Raw genomic sequence first — 19,546 nt, 5'->3', positions numbered from 1 at the left:
AGGTGCCATGTTGAACTTCCAGTGATCAGTATGAGAGTGATAACACCAAATTTAACACACCTTCTTCCCATTCACACCTGAGACCTTGTAACACTAACGAGTCACATGACACCGGGCAGGGGAAATTTGGACATCTCCATTTAGGGGTGTTGTCATGATTATGATGTAGTGGATGCATGGAAGGGTAATCCAGCATAGGTGGTTAATTCCTTTGAGTTAGCATTCAATGGGTTAATCTGATGTTGATTTAAATGTGTTTCTTTGTGCATGGCCTCTGTATCTGTTCTGGCAAGAGGTGTCATCTTCCCAGGACCCCTGTGGAGATTCATGGCCCAATTGATAATCTTGGAAAAGGTGTCATATAATTGGTCATGTGACCAGAGGGAGAGAGCGAGAGCGAGCGAGAGCGAGCGAGAGCGAGCGAGACCGAGCGAGCGAGAGCGAGAGAGAGGGAGAGGGAGCGAGCGAGCGAGCTATGAAGAGAGAGAACGATATGAAGAGAGAGAGAGAGATATGGAGAGAGATATGAAGAGAGAGAGAGAGAGAGAGAGAGAGATATGGAGAGAGAGAGATATGAAGAGAGAGAGAGAGAGAGAGAGAGATATGAAGAGAGAGAGATATGAAGAGAGGGAGAGAGAGAGAGATATGAAGAGAGGGAGAGAGAGAGAGATATGAAGAGAGAGGGAGAGAGAGAGAGAGAGAGAGATATATGAAGAGAGAGGGAGAGAGATATGAAGAGAGAGGGAGAGAGAGACATCAGGCTGTCCTGATAAAAGTCTGCAATGACTGAAATGTCAACTTTGTTTGAATAAAGAGAAGTTGCTAACTTAAAGACCTGGAGTGCTGACCATCCTTTGAGAGTGCTTTGTATGGAAACTGCTGGTTACTAGCACCAGGCTTGGAATATTTGGAATGGTGTGCAATGGACTTTGTGAGTAAAAAAAAAATTAAAAATTATATTATATATATATATATATATATATATATCAGGGCTCGACAAATCCCAGGCGCCAGGTCGCCATGGCGACAGAGAATTTTGTCCTGGCGCCTAGGTTTTGTCAGCCTCTTACATCCATAAAAAAATGTGGATGTAAGAGGCTGAGTAACCACACGGGGGCGCTGCTGCTGCTGTCTGCCCAGGAGTCTGGGCAGACAGCACAGCCACTCAGAGCCCGCCCCCGAGCCTGAGATCAATCCCACGGAGTGATCCTGTAGGCTGAAACCGCGGTTGCTGCAAAACCAGCAATCGTGTTATCAGCTGCCACAGGCAGCTTCAGGGAAGGGGGTTGTGTGTTGATTGGTTCCTGACCCAACACCCCCCTGCTGCCTGATCGCTCCATGAGAGCAACAGTGCAGCGTTAACCCCTTCAATGCCGCGATCGCGGCATTTAGGGGTTAATTCCCGTTTTGTACGGGGCTCTGCTGCTGGTGGTCTGCCTGGAAGCCCAGGCAGACCAGCAACAGCAAAAACGAGCCCCCACAAGCCCTTTGATGATTCCTGTAGGCATGGAAGCCTACAGCAGTCATCAAAGACTCCCCTCCCTGCAATGGCTGGTCTATAGACCAGCAATTGAGTCCCAGCTACCAGAGGCAGCTTCAGGGACAGGGGAGAAGGTTCTTTGGTCTCCACATGAGTGTGGACACCAGCCCCAACACCCCCCTGCTGCCTGATCGCTCCATGAGAGCGACAGTGCAGCGTTAACCCCTTCAATGCCACACTTGTGTATGACACATTCGTGGCATTGCAGGGGTTAACTTTTCCCCACAAGCTTGTGGGGACTAAATATCAGTCAATGCTGTGCTCCAATGGAACATCAGCATCGAAAGAGTTAAAAAAAAATAAAAAATTAATAAAAAAAAAAACAGCACTGACCTGAAAGTCCAGGGTGCTTCCAGGTCAAACGCTGTGAGTTTAGTAAGTGGGCTGATCATGATCCGATCACTCCTAACCAACGGCTAGTTTAAAAAAATCCTGGCTCCTAACTTTTTACCTGGCGCCTAGATTCACAACAAATTTGTCAAGCCCTGATATATATATATATTGTAACAAGGTGCGGGGTGTTGTCGTGGATGGGGTATACATTCCCCCTCGATTTTGCAGGGTTTTATATGACATATAGGGCAGGCTGGTGCTCCACCCCGCAGTTTACATGCACCTGGATTGACACGGGTTCCAGGCGGGGAGTTTAAGCTGACTCCAATGCACTGGTCAGCTGCAGGTAATTAGCTGCACTGACTGCAATATACCCTGGCCTGTTGGACAGAGGGGGAGAGAGAGTTTGTTTGGAAGCAGCAGAGCTTGCTATGCACAAAAGAGACCATCAAAGAGGTTGGTGGGATTACGTTTTGTTTTAGTTTAGACCCTTAGTAGTGAGGGAGTTATATGTTAGTAAGCGCTCAGACGAGCTAGGCTTTTGTTTGTAGGGAATTTGTGTTCTATGTAATCCTGTAAATAACTTCATACGTGGACTACAAATAAATCGTGGGTGATTACCTAACTGAGATGTGGCGTTAATACCCTAGAGGACCGTGCTGTTTGGTACCCTGTGTGGGTGCAGGATCACAATATATATATATATATATATATATATATATATACATACACAAACACGTGAGGGGTGTATATGTACAAACACGTGAGGGGTGTACTCCCTTTTGTGAGATACTGTACATACAGAAATACACTCACAGTGGCCAAGGAAAGCGTGATGTGCTGCTGGGGGAAGATGAGAAAAGTAACTCACACTATCATAAAGGGATCCGCTAATATCTGCACCATATATTGGGGACACAAAAGTCAAATTCTTCCAGTATTTGCGTTCCAAATCATCAAAATCTTGATGTCGAGGAGTACAGTACCTGGGAATACAAAGAAAATTTGTCATTTGTATGTACAAGACAAATTTTCAATAAGATACCCCTCACTGTGCACTGGCAAAGGAATTAATTAGGCACTACAAACTGATGCAATTAAATACAGTTCAGATCTAGCACCACAGAAGATATCCATAACAAGGGTTACTGTACACATGAACACACATCTCTTTAGACACACACACCAATTTCTAGCAATATTTTACACTGTACATTAAATATATATATTTTTTAATTTTACATGTATCATGGCTTTTGTGTGGTTTTAGGTTCTATTAGTTTTCTTTTCTACAAAACCATAAATAGCAAGACATTAATGGGCCTTTAAACTTAACTGATCTAAACCAATCTGATTTATACACCGACTTAAAGAAAATTGTGGCTCCTTTTTGTACAAAGATATTCTGATAAACATAAAAAGAAATTAGTCTCTTTAATCAGACAAAATTACACCTCAATCAGCAATATGAAACCTTCAAAAACTAAAAACAATTGTTTTCTACACAATCGCAAGTTGCCAGAAGAGTAAAACTTGCACCCAGTTTTCCCATCCCTCACTTGTCACTGTTTGCCAATTTCCGGTACTCCCCCACAGTCATAGGTTTCTTCTGGATGTTATATTGAGTGAAGAGTCCAGACTGACCAGTCACCACTTGCTGAATTGGGGCTGGGATCACCATTTCATCCAAGTCATCATAAGTCCGTCGGGGGCGCCACTCCTTTGGAGGAATCACCTGCAGTGTTAGATTGTCTAATGTCATCATACGTTTTACTTTGTTCATAAGGTGTGCCGAAATTCACAAAAATAACTTATAATGCTTAACCTGTCTTAATTTAAAATGTGCCATTTTAGCATCATAATTTATTTTAAAAAGCCCTCAAAAATATCAAACCGTTGTTCCTCTTAACCATAATTTAACATTTTAAGTTTTCCTGCACCCATATAAAATGATATTTAGTTTTTTCCATCAACATTTTGATGATCCTACATTTAAAAACAAAATCTAACATTTTACAATGAAAACGGTCCCCAAACAAGTTCAGTTGACCAAAATAACACAAAATATATTAATGCATCTTGAATTTGAAAACCCTAACTTTTCCCGCTGCCTTTTCCAAGCTTGAAATTTTCAAATTTATTTTGTGAAGCGTACATCTTCTGTTTAGCAGCCCACAATACCCCACACAAAAGTACCGTATTGCTAGATTATAAGATGTACCCTTAAAGTTTGGTGCTATTTTAAAGAAAAATGTATTCGTAAAGAAAAAATACACGTTAGTGGAAAAGTAAAAAACAGTATTTTATCTAATGAACAGGAACACATGTATTAACATTTTTTGGTTTCTAGTATACAGTCAGCATAGGATATATACAAACAGAAAACCAATAGCCACTGTATGCCCCCCCCTTAATTCATAATGCATCTTACTTATAGATATGCCACTCTGCCCCCCAGATATGCCCCTATGCCTCCTGATATGCTTTCTGCACCCCTGATATGCCACTCTGCGCCCCCCCCCGACTTAACAATGCATCCACAGACTCCCTGGTGTCTAGCGGGGGCAGCCAGCGGACATCTGTGCAATGTGCATGGACAACTTCTGCTGCCTCTCGCCACTTCCGCCGGGGGTTCATAAAAGCCCCGGAGGAAGTGCAGGCAGCAGCGGAGGTTATCTGCTTGCATCACGCAGACGTTCATTGGCTGCCAGAGAGAAGGATCCTCCACAGCACTGCAGGAGACCTGGATCTTCCTGTCTGGCAGCCGGTGAATGTGTGCACGATGTAAGAACCTTTACTGAGTTTTTAATATCAAAACACACTGAAAGCATGTTCTGTTTTAGTTGTGACATAACATGTTCAAGCCCCTTCAGGACAGGTCTTTATTCAACTGTGACTGCCCACTAATTTTTGAAATATATATAATCATTTAATATAAAAAGATCACTCATTACAACTATATGTCAGGGCTCGGGTAAGCAGGTCAGGCAGGAGCACAGTTGCAATGGATATCAGAGGCTTAGATTTTACCCCACAATGCATCATTACCAGGAGGAAGGTACAGACAGACCAAATGAAATGCAGGCTCAGACAGGGCACACCGCTGAAAGCCCTCACACAGGCACTGGACACACGGCAGGGAGCCCTCAGGAAAGGCAGACTTAGTCAGGCCAGCCGGTTCACAATCAGAAAGACGATATCAAAATCCAGGAGCAGTGTCAGAACAAGCCGGGTCAACATGGGCAGTAAAAGAGCCAAATTAGGAATCAGGGAATGAAGTCAAAAGCAAGCCAGACCAGAACGGGTAAATCAGAAATGCTGCTACCAGGAGAATGAGGCCAGGCTAGGGTGACTCGGAACAGTGCTGTAATTCCCAGGTAGCCTCAATCCAGGACAATGCATTGTCTCTGAATTGAAACAACGCCTTTTTTTGACGAAGAGGAGAGGGGCACCAATCGGTCACTCAAGAACACGTTTTTAGCAACCGCTCGGTACTCCTGCACCGTGGCAGAGCAGCAAGACAAAGGCTTTGCACTTCTACTGCAGGACCTCTACAAGGTAAGTGAACTACAAAGGGGGGGGGAGAGGGTAGATAGTGAGAAAGGGGGTGGTAGAATATTGAAATAAAGAGTGTGAATGAGTGAGAGAATGAATGTGTGGATACATTGTGTGAATGAGTGAGAATTAATGAATTTGTGAGAATGCATTAATGAATAAGTACATATTACGTAGTTAAAAACGCATGTTATATATAATATACACACCTGTGTGTGTAATCTCATGTGCTTAATAGTGTGTCCCTAAATGGCAGACATAAAACATGGTCACTCTAGGTCAGGCAGTAAGCAGATAAACTGCAATGCAAAGGCTCAGAATTTAGGAATCAGCAGGTATTTAAGGGGGACAGATGCACCCAGGTAAGCAGATGCAGCTGGTCAGGTCATTAGCATATAGGTTAATGATTGTTCTGACAGGTGACTTATAGAGTAGGGTGACCAGACATCCTCGGTTTCCGGAGACAGTCCCCAGATTGAGGACACTGTCCCCTGATACAGGGCAGGATTAATGTTTACTTCCGCAGGGGCCCTGAAGCTTACATCAAGGAAAGCAGGAACCCAGCGGAGTCACATGACTTTACGTAACATAATTCTGCTCTGACCCGGCTTTCACTGGGAGGGCAAGGGAAGTTGTTTGCACGGAGTACGAGCAACACAGAGGAAAGCCGCAGCCCCTGCGGAAGTCTGCAAGCGGCACCGGGAAATCTGCAGTTCCGGTAAGGGGGTAGGGGAGGATGTATGAACGAATATGCGTAATTGACGGAATTAATGAGTATCTGTGAATGATTAGTATCAGAATGAATGGTGTGTGTGATAGCATGGATGTGTAAGTGGGGGGCATGGCACAGGAAGGCTGTAAGTGATGTGCATGTATTGGCTGCTTGTGCATGATAAGAGTGTGATCGCGGTATTGAATATATATGTTTGTTAATAGCAATCATATATATATATATATTATATATATATATATACACAAATTGATTTTTTGTCCAATTTTGGTGTGTTGTAATTAGGGCTGCAACTAACGATTATTTTAATAATCGATTAGTTGGCCGATTATTTTTTCGATTAATCGATTAATCGGATAAAAAAAAAAAAATTTTCAATTTCAAATAATGTAATAAAAAACGTACAATTTACACTTTCATCTGTTTATCACAATGGCCTCTCTATTCACCTTCTTATTTTACTAACATAATAATAAAAGCTACAAGAACCCAAACACAGTGTTTCTCAAACTAGGTTTTAATACAAAGTTATTAGTAAATATTAATTCATATGTTAACTTTGTTTCATATTTAATAAAAACTATGAGAAAAAAAGCCTTGTTTAAATTTTTTTTATTTACCAAACTGCCCCCGGTTAGGTTACCCGGCTAACGGAGCCGGGTAGAGAGGCAGAGTGATGTATGGGAGGGAGGAGGAGTCAGAGGGGTGTATGGGAGGGGGAGAGAGACGGAAGTGAGAGACCGGCCGACAGTGAGGGGAATCCAAGTCCCCTGCAGCGTTGCGGGGGATCTGGATTCTAGTGTTATAATCCGATCTCTGTTTGAGGTCGGATTATAATTTTTATAAATCGATAAAAATCGATTCGATTAATCGATAATGAAAATAGTTGACGATTTTCATTATCGATTAGTTGTTTCAGCCCTACTTGTAATGTTTTTTTTATGATGAATTTTCCTGACTTTTTCGGTCGGATATTTTTATTTCGGTGCATCCCTAGTGTCGGTGTGGCAGAACGTGTGTGTGTGTGTGTATTTGGTCATCTGTTTCCTGGCACCTACTGTAGGGATAAATTTAACTATTTAATTCTTACTTATCCAGAATAAGGCCCAGAAATCAGTGAGGAAAAGTATAGGGTTTGTGTTATTTATGCTATTTAAATCTGCATATTTTATTACAAAGGATTAGCACTAAATTGTGACTTCAGGTGTTCCATGTATGATTACTTTTTTAGTGTACTGATGTACTCCCAATCCCATGATATAAAATTTTATCCTATGTAATTTGCCGAACACTGATGTTCTCTTTATCCAGTACACATCGATGCCAAGGAGTTAAGACTCTGTCTATTTTATTTATTTGCATGAAAAGGCCCAAAATCCTCAGTATTTTTTTTTTTTTATCTCATGGACAAAATGTGAGAAATAACGAATATATCATATAATCACTTCATAAACCCATACTAAATACACTGCATATATAGTTTGAAGAATATTTGCTTATAAAATGTTTTTTTTTACCATTTGCCAATTAAAAAATAAAATGTCTCCGGATTTAATTTTAAAAATCAGGTCACCTTATTCTAGAGGCTGCGACAGACATGGTACTTACAGGGCGAAATATGAATAACATGCATCTCTACTTCAAAATATATTTAATGGGCCCCAACAGATGCTTCAAAAAGCAAAACAGTTTCCCCATGTATAAGACGCACTTTTTTTCGAAAAATGCGGGGTCTAAAAACTGGGTGCGTCTTATACAGTGGTTATAGATTGCAGTTACTACGGTACTTCCCAGTAACTCCCTGCAGTCCCACTGCCTATTGGCCCGCCCCTTTCTGACTCACTGTTGATTGGCCCGCCCCTTTCCTTATAGCATGCACACTGCTCAGACAGCAACTCATCTAACAGTAAGTATAAAATATTTGGGCCGCTGAAAGTTAAGGGAGGTGGGGGTTAATTTAGGGGCAGTTATGGTTAATGGGGTGTTTAGGGTTAATTTATGGGCAGTTATGGTTGATGGGGTCTTCAGGTTTAATTTATGGGCAGTTAATGGATGGGAGTGATGAGGATGAGTATGAATTTTATGATAATACATTTTTTTTTTCAAATTTCGGGCCCCAAAATTAAGGTCCGTCTTATACATAGACTTTTTTTGTGGACAGAAGCAGTTTTAATACATTGTCTCATCCTGCTATTCTGTTAAAACATTGAAACATTTGTCTCACTCTGCCAGGTAAAAAAAACAACCTAAAAGACATTTTTGGGGATAGAAAGATCACACTATTTACTGACATTTAAGAGGTTATATCTACTGTAATCCCAAAATGTACCACCATATCTTTTAGGTAGTAATAAAAAGAAAAAAATCCTTGATTAAAAAATAACACTGAAGATTTAACCCCCTAATGACAAAGCCCGTACATGTACAGCCTCAAAATGCATTGTTTTCAATGGGTTTAGGGACCGCCCATTGTCCTTAAGGGGATAAAATAAAAAGGGAGTTGCACTCACATATGGGGTTATTTGTATCTCTTCCTCTGAGACAATGTCTCCTACATACATTGAATGTAACCAAATGTATACATATGTATGTATTGCAAATTTTGTATTTACTTCATTGACCCCTTAATGACAAGACTTTCTTACTTGTACATTGTGGGTCAATGGCTCTTAACATTTTTCAGTGTTGCTGTGATTTTCTTCTCTCTCATTTTGTGCACCCACACAAATTATATATTGTTTTTTTCAGGACAAACAGGGCTTTCTTTAGATACTATTATTTTTATCATATCATCTAATTACTATTAAAAAAGTGATAAAATATGGTGATTTTTTGTTAAAAAAGACTCTCACTTAAAAAAAACTAATGAAAAAACCTGCTAAATAGATTCTATTTGTCCTGAGTGTAGAAATACCCAATGTATTTGTTTTTTTTTTGCTTTTTTTCTTCACGTTATGGTGCAAGTACCAGTAGCGTTTTGCCATTTCAAAACCATTTTTCCCCCAAAGCTGGTCATTCTGCCCCATGTGCTATTTCGGGTATCTTTGCTGGTATTTTAACCATTTCCATGCACTAATTTTACCACCAGCCTTTGTCAAACTTTACGGTAGTAAATTTTTCAAACACCACAGTGTTACGTACCTGGCTGCCGGTTCCTCCTGGTCCGCGGATCTTCAGCCGCTGCGGAGAGGAGGGAGACCGCCGGCTTCACCGCAGCGGCATCAGCTGCCACGGAGGAGGGGGAGACCCCCCACCTTGCCGCAGCAGCCTCTACCGCCGCGGAGAAGGGGGAGACCCCCCGCCTTACCACAACAGCCACAGCCGCGGAGGAGAGGAAGACCTCCCTCCTCTGCAAGACAGCTTCTGCCGCCGCGAGGACGGGGAAGACCCCGCAGCTCCACACGGCGGCCGCCGTCTACTGGAACCCGGTCCGGACCTGCCGCGTGTACTCGTTCTGCATGCCACCTAGTGGCGCCAGCCGGTACTACCGGTCTTTTTAAGAATTTGAGACCTCGCCAATCCCAAAATGGCCACGGACCGGAAGTGACGTAACGGCTTTTTGAAATTATGGCGGGAGAACACTAATTGATGTCTGGACTTCCTCTTCCTATTTAAGAGCCTCAGTAACCTTTCAGCTTTGCCTTCTGATGGTTGTACCTATCTTGCATAGTGTCTTCTCAGTACGCGTTCCTGTTGATGTCCCGTTACCGACTCGGCTTGTTCCTGTTACCGATTTCCTGGTGTTTGACTCTGGCTTTCCTCTCGACGATTCTGACCTCTGGCTTCCTGACCCCGGCTTACCCTGCAACGATCCTGACTTCTGGCTTCCTGACCTTGGCTTGCTCATTGGCTATTCTATACTAGACTCTGGTGTTCTGTCTATTGGACTTTCACACGCTGTTCTACCTGATTACAGGTTCTACCATACGCTGTGCGTGACACACAGTATGTGTTCAGTATCATCTCCTGAGCGCAGTCATAATCCACATGCATGGGTTTGGGAGGTAAAAGGCCACCTTTGTGAGGTGTGTATTTTTTTGCCATTTAGACATCTGGTCAGTCTGTGCCCACGTCCCATATTTGCGACATCTTTGAAGCCGGCCAATTCAATTTACCCCATCAAATCATACATTTTTTTTTTCAAACTAGGCATCCTATGGGCATTTATAATGCCAATATTTACACTCTTTCCATGCGGGAATTTTTGTCAAGCTATAGCGTGAATTGTAGGACTTGCTCATAAAAAACTTATTTTTGTTTATTTTTTTGGTGACAGTGGGGAATTTGCATGGTTGAATGCAGAGTTCTCAAGAGGGTCTGGATAAACCATCTGTGAACTCATAATTCTATTGTTGACGCCATCTTGTGAATGGCGGCAACGTCAATTGCATGATGGCACTTGTGGTTGCTCTTAGGAGCAATCACAAGGCTATCGGGGTTGGGGGGTTGTGTCGCTACATGCCTCGATATCGAGGCGTGTCAGCAACACCATTTATGCTTAGGAAGCGATTCCGATTGATTCCTAAGCTGTTTTAGCATTTTTTCTTCCGGGAAGGGATTTCCTACCCGGATCCACGGTCACGAAAACGCCGCAATCCCGTATTTTAACTCTTTCCATGTCAGGATTTTTAGCTAATTTTAGCACTTGCTCATAAAACATAGTAGAGGTCTCATATTTCAGTTCAACCCAATACAACTTGTGACAGGGAACAGGGCATGGTGGGGGATAACATATATATTACTCACAAAATACTGCAGTGCAATGTATTTGATAACCCCAGGGAGAATGTTTTGTTACCCACAAAATAATGGTAATACTGTAGTTAAGTTTGGGTCCCTGGGGTAGAGCACTTGGAGAGAAGGGAGGGCCAGTGCTCCACTCCACAGTTTACATACAGCAGGTGATGAAGCCAGTCCAGGAGTTCTGGTTATCCCAGATAGTTACTCACCTGTTAGCAATGAGCAGCAGGGGACTGCTACAAAAAGAGCCCTGTGAGTTATTCAGGTGAAAAATGACAAGCAGTGAGTGAAACTGCATTTCTCTCCAAAAAGAATCTACTGAACTGTTCCTAAAGGAAAAGGTCTGTGCTAAATGTTTTTGTTGGTAGCGGGTAAGCCGCCCAATGATAGTTAGTTGATATTTGTCAGTAAGTGCTCAGAGAACAAGGCGTTTCTGTTTGTTTTATATTTATGTTTGTTTACAAACCTTTTAACCCCTTCAATCCCAGGGGTTTTTGGTACCTCAAAGCCCAGAGCAATTTTGCCATTTTTGCGGTATGTCGGTTTAGCGATGATTCTCTTTTCCTGTGAATAGTGTACCCATGTAAACTATATATTGTTTTTTCAAGGAGAGATAGAGCTTTCTTTTGATACCATAGTTGGATGATTAGCTGAAAATTTATAATGAGAAATTTAGTAAAAGCTAGCGAAGATTAGAAAAATAAGCTATTTTTTTTTTTTTTTTCCCTCTGAATGCTCACAAAAGTGAAATTGTAGTCCTTTTTATTAACCCCTTCAATCCCCTATAGACGTACCGGGACGTCCAAAAAACGCCCACTAAGAAACCCCTATGGACATCCCGGTACGTCCAGCCCTTCGTGCAGCGTCAGGGACACATCCTTGCCGCTGCACGGGAGGCCAGGCTGTCGTTTGACAGCCTGGACTCCCCACTGACAGCAGAAGCCGGCTTTGCCGGCTTTCTGCTGTCCGATCGCCTCTAACAGCTTCCGGCATGAAAGCCGGTAAGCTGTTACACTGTAAACTGCCCGTTCGCGCAGTTTGAAACCCGCGATCGGGCATTCCCTTCCGGGTTGCGTCACTGCGGGGATATCCTGCCCTCCGATGAGGCACAGAGACGCTGCGATCTCTATGCAGGTCTGTGAGGACCTGCATAGAGATCACAGTGTGATCGGTGCAGGGGGATCGCGGGGAGGGGAGTGAGAAACCATCTCTCTCACTCCCCCTGTAACAGAAAAGCTGGAAAAAAAAAAAAAAACGGTTAGTCATTTAAAAATAATATGAAATAAATCATTAAAATAATAATATAAATAATACTAAAAAAAAAATATATATATAAAAAAAAATAAAAAAATTCTTAAAAAAACCTTACTTCCCATTGCCCTAGCATAACATCTAGCCAGTATAACCCTCCTGCCCCCGTTCACAACCCCCAAACCCATTAAGCCATAGGCATAAAAATTATACAAAATTGTACACCTAATAGTATGCTCCCTGGTGCTGGGAAAGTCTGGAAAATCTATATAAATTAGGTATTTCTGAAATCAGGACACCTGAATTGATAAACTTGGAGGGGATTTTCCCATCACTTTACCTAATTTTGTGAGGATTCAGAGGGAAAATGTAAAAAAAAAAATTAGTTTATTTTTCTAATCTTCGCTAGTTTTTACTAAATTTCTCATTCTAAATTTTCAGCTAATCATCCAACTACGGTATCAAACGAAAGCTCTATCTCTCATTGAAAAAACAATATATAGTTTACATGGGTACACTATTCACAGGAAAAGAGAATCATCGCTAAACCGACATACCCCAAAAATGGCAAAATTGCTCTGGGCTTTGAGGTACCAAAAACCCCTGGGATTGAAGGGGTTAAAGGTTGGGTTGTCTACATGTACCTGTTTATCATTGTTGATTTATGTTAATGAAGTTCTGTGGCTATATCAGTCTATGTTTTACAACAATAAACTGTTCATTCCTGCTGTACTCAATCCAAGGTAGTTGTGTGTCTACTTCTTGGAACCCTCCTATGTGTACCCAATGTGCGCATGCTGGCTGGTGCTGGAAGTGATTCCGGGGACAAGAGGAGGATACATGTGGGTGATCTCTGGGAGTTACTACAGCTCTCTTGGTGAACCCGTTACATTGGCGGCAGCGGCGGGAAACTCCTTGCAAACGTCCCAGCGGGTATACCAGCAGCAAGCCAAAGACCCCCCCTGCATGTCAAAGCCATATTCCCTAGCTGAACTGCTGTCTTCGAGGCAGAGCGCTGCTGGCCTCTGCCCACCCCTTCCACTTGTTCCGAAGCCTGACCGCAGTAACCAAGGAGGGTCCGGTCAGGCAGCCATAGAGTTGGTGGTGCCCCTGGATTTTACAAATGCAGCTGAAGCGCTGCCGTCGGGGCAGAGTGCCGCTGGCCTCTGCACGCACCCCTCTGTGACCCCAGCTCCATTGGCTTTACCCCCGCGATATTGCCCAGAGGTGGTGATTTCTCTGGATCCTGTATCCCTAGCAGAAGTGTTGGCAATGGGAGAGAGGCAGATCGACATCTCTCCCCAGCAGATGGAGTATACAGGACGGGATGCATGTCGCTTTCCTCCCCTCGCCGAGGATCATACAAACATTTGTACTATGCAGGTGGATTGGACTATGGTCGCCACCTGCAGCCCCCATAGGTGCCGAGCAGTCAGCCCAGAACCCCATATGGAAGGGACCCCAGCCTCTCTGTTTTCTCCCCAACGGCTGAGAGGACTCCAGGGAGAAGGCACATTTGGCCCTTCTCCCCAGCGGCAGTTACACTATTTGGGAGAAGCAGAGTGCGGCTGGGTGAGTACTGGTCCTTTGTTAAATTGTTTTGGGGAGTACCAATTTGTGGCTGGCAGTGGTGGTCCAGATGTACAGACTGACTTTGGAGTCAAACCGTGTGGGGTCTTAGCAGACGTCAGTCTCCCCCAGAAAAAGGAGATATGTGATGGAGTGTGTGACGGAACTGTCCATCACTGGGGCCCCTGGAGAGGACTGGAAGCAAGCCTGCTACCCGCAGATTATGGACCCTGTCTCCCTGCCCTGGCGAGTGGGACTGTTGTCCCTGTCTGGGACCCGAACTCCCCAGTCTCTAAGTGCACCCCAGGACTGGTTAGTGGGACAGGTGCCCTTTGCCAGCCCCCTGCATCCACAACTCTAGGAGCGACGGAGCTGTGCTCCCCGACTGAACTGGATGCAGACCCGGTTGGGGTCTGGCCCCAGTTCAGTCTTCTTTTTAAAAGGGGAGATATGTGACAGAATGACCTGTCATACAAGGCCCCAAGGTACTCAGAGATGGCTCCAGTCTGGCTGCCAAACAGGCAGGAACTCCATTGTGTAAACTAATCCCATTAACAGGATGGCTACCAGGGGGAGATTCAGTAGCTAAAGGGGATTAAAGGTTGGGTTGTCTACATGTACCTGTTTATCAATGTTGATTTATGTTAATGAAGTTCTGTGGCTATATGGTGTTGTTTTACAACAATAAACTGTTCATTCCTGCTGTACTCAATTCAAGGTAGTTGTGTGTCTACTTATTGGGTACACATAGCAGGGTTACTACAGCTCTCTTGGTGAACCTGTTAACATACATATTCCCCGAAAGTCCGAGGACCTCAAAGATACCCCACTTACCTACCAAAGTGGACCACAACAACCATAAATCTATTTTCGTGCACACATGGCATGATTTTTGCTCCTTCCCTGGAATTTGGGGCAATTTTTTTTAGTAGATTTTGGTGTCTCTCCTTTCCTGGGTTTATAGTTACATTTTTCAAGAGTGTTTTTAGTGTTTCAGACCCAACTAGTGACCTAAAGCGATCGGGCAGTAATAATGTATTAAAAAAAAATACATCTTTTTAAAAATAATTTCTCTGTGTGTTTGTAGTTGGGGGGGGCGGCGACTACCAGGCAGGCAGCCACACTGCCCATTACATGAATATCCAGCCAAGCTTCTGGACAGGAAGCAGCCTGGGAAAATTAACAAGTGGTTTTGGTAAGCAAAAACCTACATGTGTAAAAATAAGATTGTGGTCAGGGGAATCAGAAAACTTGGCATCCTAAACATATGTATACACACACACACAGGGGAGAGAGACTAGTTCAACTGAGAACAGACAAAAGTTAAATTGCTGCACACACTGAGCTCAAGACAGTCCCAAAAACAGATCTTGGGGATAAAAATCTATATCCGTATATTATATAAATCCAATCAAGAACCGATTAAAAAAAGGCAAATTCTCTCTGCACAAGAGTGTGATCATACCACGGATGAATGCTTCAAGCCTTCACAGTCTTCATCAGAGAGGTGTAACTGGAATCACTTTGGACAACGATATATAATGCACTAAATTAGGGCTGCAACAACTAATCGATAAAATCGATAATAATCGATAATGAAAATCGTTGCCAACGAATTTCATTATCGATTAGTTGAATCGATTTTTATCGATTATAAAATGAGGGTTTTTTCAGAGCAAACGCTCTGAAAAATACCCCTCATTATATAAACCGTTTCAGTGACTCACAGCAGCAGCTCCTACTTACCAGTCCCTCCCTGTAATCACTGTGACAACTGGCCCCGCCCCCTTCCTTCTCCCAGAACCACATGGCTGTGACACTCATCTAACTGTAAGTATAAAATTAATATTTGGGCTGCTGAAAGTTAGGGGAGGTGGGGTTTAATTTAGGGGCAGTTATGGTTAATGGGGTGTTTAGGGTTAATTTAGGGGAAGTTATGGTTAATGAGGTGTTTAGGGGCAGCTATGGTTAATGGGGTGTTTAGGGTTAATTTAGGGGCAGCTATGGTTAATGGGGTGTTTAGGGTTAATTTAGGGGCAGTTATGGTTAATGGGGTGTTTAGGGCTAATATAGGAGTAGCTGTGGTTAATGGGGTGTTTGGGGTTAATTTGAGGCAGTTGTGGTTAATGGGGTGTTTAGGGTTAATTTAGGGGCTGTTGTGGTTGATGGGGGTCTTTAGGGTTAATTTAGGGGATGCTGTGGTTAATGGGGTGTTTAGGGTTAATTTAGGGGCAGTTATGGTTAATGGGGTGTTTAGGGTTAATATAGGAGTAGCTGTGGTTAATGGGGTGTTTGGGGTTAATTTGAGGCAGTTGTGGTTAATGGGGTGTTTAGGGTTAATTTAGGGGCTGTTGTGGTTGATGGGGGTCTTTAGGGTTAATTTAGGGGTAGCTATGGTTAATGGGGTGTTTAGTGTTAATTTAATGATGAGGACTGAGGGTTAATTTAATAAAGTTAACTTAAGGCGCAGTTAGAGGTAAAGGGGGGCAGACTAAGGGGAATCTAAATCCTGGGGGCAGTGAAGATTAACCCAGTACTTATTTATAAAAGTATGGTGTCAGTGTGATGCGAACAGGTCTGTGACTCTGAGGGGACTATGAGATATCTGGGGGTATAAGGCATATCTGGGGAGGATGGAGAGACATATCTGGGGGTATAAGGCATATACGATATATAAGGCATATGTGGGGAGGGCAGCGTGGCATGTCTGGGAGGCAGTGTGGCATGTCTGGGGAGGATGGAGTGGTGTATCAGGGGGTATAAGGCGTATCAGGCACAGTGGCATATGTGGGGGTAGAGTGGAGTGGAATATGTGGGAGGCAGCGTGGAGTGGTATATGTGGGAGGCAGCGTGGAATGGTATATGTGGGAGGCAGTGTGGCATATGTGGGAGGCAGTGTGGCATATGTGGGAGGCAGCGTGGCATATGTGGGAGGCAGCGTGGCAAGCCTGGGCTCAAATGTGCACGTGGGAGGCAGCATGGCATATGTGGGAGGTAGCGTGGAGTGGCATATGTGGGAGGCAGAGTGGAGTGGCATATGTGGGAGGCAGCGTGGAGTGGAATATGTGGGAGGCAGCGTGGAGTGGTATATGTGGGAGGCAGCGTGGAGTGGTATATGGGGGAGGCAGCGTGGAGTGGTATATGTGGGAGGCAGCGTGGCAAGCCTGTGCTAAAATGTGCATAAATTGGGGGGGCTGGTTGGGAAATAAAGACAATAAATGCATTTTATCAGTTTTTTTTTTTTATTCTGCGTTTGTATTTAACATCATTTGTTTATTAAATTATTTTAAATAAATGAAAAATGTACATTCATTTTTTTTATCCGATTAATCGATTAATCGAAAAAATAATCGGCCAACTAATCGATTATGAAAATAATCGTTAGTTGGAGCCCTACACTAAATATCATCTGTACCATATAAAAACAGGAAAAAGAAACTAAAAGCACCAGAAGACAAAAACAGAAGCCTAGAGCTTACCTTTTTTCCCTTTTCTGCAATAGACATATAAATACATTGCTTTACCTTTGCTAAGCCAGCTCGATGTGCACCCTGAGATTCTATGTACACCATATATTTTCCAAAATCCTGGAATTCCTCCCAGGTGGGTCTAAATGTCATGATTTTACAACTGGGATTCTGCAGAGGTGCCTCTGACTCCATGATGAATGATTCACTAGACGATATCTAAAAAAGTAATACATTTATTAATAACAGAAGAAACATTAACACACACAAATATGTATTACACACTCCACTAGATATTGAAATAAAGGCAGCTACTGATGCATTATATATACGTTTCTACAAATACATGAATATACCAGATAAGTAATATTAAAACAAGCTGTTTTCAAAAATGTTTTCAAAAAAATGAACATTGTCCACAATACCCATTTTACATGAAATACATATACTGCACAGGCAGACAAATTTGGTTTCCATACACTAACATACATGTACACTCTAACACCATACAGTAACAAACGCACGCTAACATCTTAATGCTCACAAACACCTCAGTAATACACACGCTAACATTTTATGCTTATGTACACACATGCTAACACCATACACTAATACACACACTCATCATAATGCTATTGCCTCCGAAACTTCAATGGTGTTGCTGAAATGCCTCGATAGCGAGGCATTCAGTGACACCGAACACCCACCCCAGGACACACTGTGACCACTCCGAAGAGTGATCACAACCGCCACTGTGAGACTGTGCCACTCGCAAGATGTCCTTTGGGAGAAAAAAAAAAAAGTGAAAGTTTTCCAGAGGGTCTATCTATACCCTCTTGGGAACTGTGGCTCCCCTTGCAGGTTGAAAACAGGTACTGCATTCAACCATGCAAGTCAATGGAGCCCAGAATTATAATCACAATGTGATTACTAAAATATTTAAAGAAATTTTAACCCCGTAATGACAAGACTGTTTCTTACTTTTTACATTTTGGGACAAAAGCTTTTTTTCAATGTTGCTGTGATTTTCTTCTCTCATTTTGTGGACCCACACACGTTTTTTTTCCAGGACAAGTAGGGCTTTTTTTAGATACCATTATTTTTATCATATTATCTAATTTACTAATAAAAAATTATAAAATATGGTGATTTTTTGTTTAAAACAAATAAATAAAAAACAAACTTTTTCTCACTTTTTTTTTTTTTAAATGTTTACTCATCCAAAAAAGCTAATGACAAAAAACGCTAAATAGATTATACTATTTGTACTGAGTTTAGAAATATACCCAATGTTTTGTGTTTTTTTGCTTCTTTCTGCACGCTATGGGGCAATTATTACAAGTAACGTTTTCCCCCCCAATCTGGTAATTCTGCCCCATGCGCTACTCCGGGTATCTTTGAAGCCGCCCAATTAAATTTACCACATCAAATCAAGCATTTTTTTTTTTATAATGCAAATATTTTAACTTTTTACATGCAGGAAAATTTTTGTGAAGATATAGTGCTAATTGCCCGCCCTCCCTGCCCCTCTCCCACCCGCCCCAGTGGTGTTCTAATATATAGACAGTTAAGTACCAGCTCTATTGGAACACGCCAGTAGAGGGCACCAAACTGTAGATCCCTTTACTACCCACTACTCCCCATTAAAGCATTCCAGATCCTATCCCTCCCCATCTCTCTGCCGTCAAAGCTATCCCAGTACCTCTACACTAAACCTTTATATGTGAAACCTACCTATACTTGCTCTACTACTCCTGTCCCCCACATATTCTTCCCTATTCCCATCACTCTTAACCAGCAAACTCAATCAACATGCGCAACCTAACCAATCTTATTCCTATCATCTCCAACCTTAAGCTACCTCCCGTCTTTAACTGTGCCCTATGGAATGCCCGCTCGGTATGCAACAAACTTGCTTGTATACATGACCTTTTTCTATCCCATGCTTTTAACCTCCTAGCTCTTACTGAAACCTGGATCCCCTCCCATGACACTACTGCTTCTGCTGCACTCTCCTTCGGAGGACTACACTTCAGCCACACTCCTAGGCCTGATGGCAGAAAGGGTGGTGGTGTAGGCATCCTTCTCTCACCTCACTGCACCTTCCAGAATATACCAAGCCCTCCCTCCCTCTCATTCTGTTCCTTTGAAGCTCACACAATCCGTCTTTTCTCTCCACTCTCTCTTCAAATTGCTGTCATATATCGCCCTCCAGGTCCTACCTTGCAGTTCTTTGACCACCTTTCTGCCTGGCTCCCTTTCTTCCTCTCTCCTAATATCCCCTGTCTTATTCTGGGTGACTTTAACATTCCTTTAGATATATCTAACAACCCTGCTAGCTCCAAACTCCTCTCCCTGACA

At 42.8% G+C, this 19,546-nt stretch overlaps 1 protein-coding gene across 1 annotated transcript in view; it reads right to left on the bottom strand.

Moving 5' to 3' along the window:
* Positions 1 to 17,380, bottom strand: part of LOC149277329 (lysine-specific demethylase 4B-like) — a 98,551-nt gene extending 81,171 nt beyond the window's left edge. The window contains exons 1-3 of the mRNA XM_089503046.1: positions 17,243 to 17,380; positions 3,433 to 3,608; positions 2,745 to 2,859 (exon numbers count right to left, since the gene is read on the bottom strand). Of these exons, the coding sequence (XP_089359172.1) occupies positions 2,745 to 2,859; positions 3,433 to 3,608; positions 17,243 to 17,380 (429 nt within the window). The remainder of the gene's footprint in view (positions 1 to 2,744; positions 2,860 to 3,432; positions 3,609 to 17,242) is intronic.
* Between the last annotated feature and the right edge of the window lie 2,166 nt (positions 17,381 to 19,546).

The sequence above is a fragment of the Sceloporus occidentalis genome, unplaced genomic scaffold, assembly GCF_023333645.1.
Source record: "Sceloporus occidentalis isolate IW3139 unplaced genomic scaffold, rSceOcc1.0.p SCAF_218, whole genome shotgun sequence".
NCBI lineage: Eukaryota > Metazoa > Chordata > Lepidosauria > Squamata > Phrynosomatidae > Sceloporus > Sceloporus occidentalis.
This window is presented reverse-complemented; position numbering and strand designations above follow the sequence as displayed.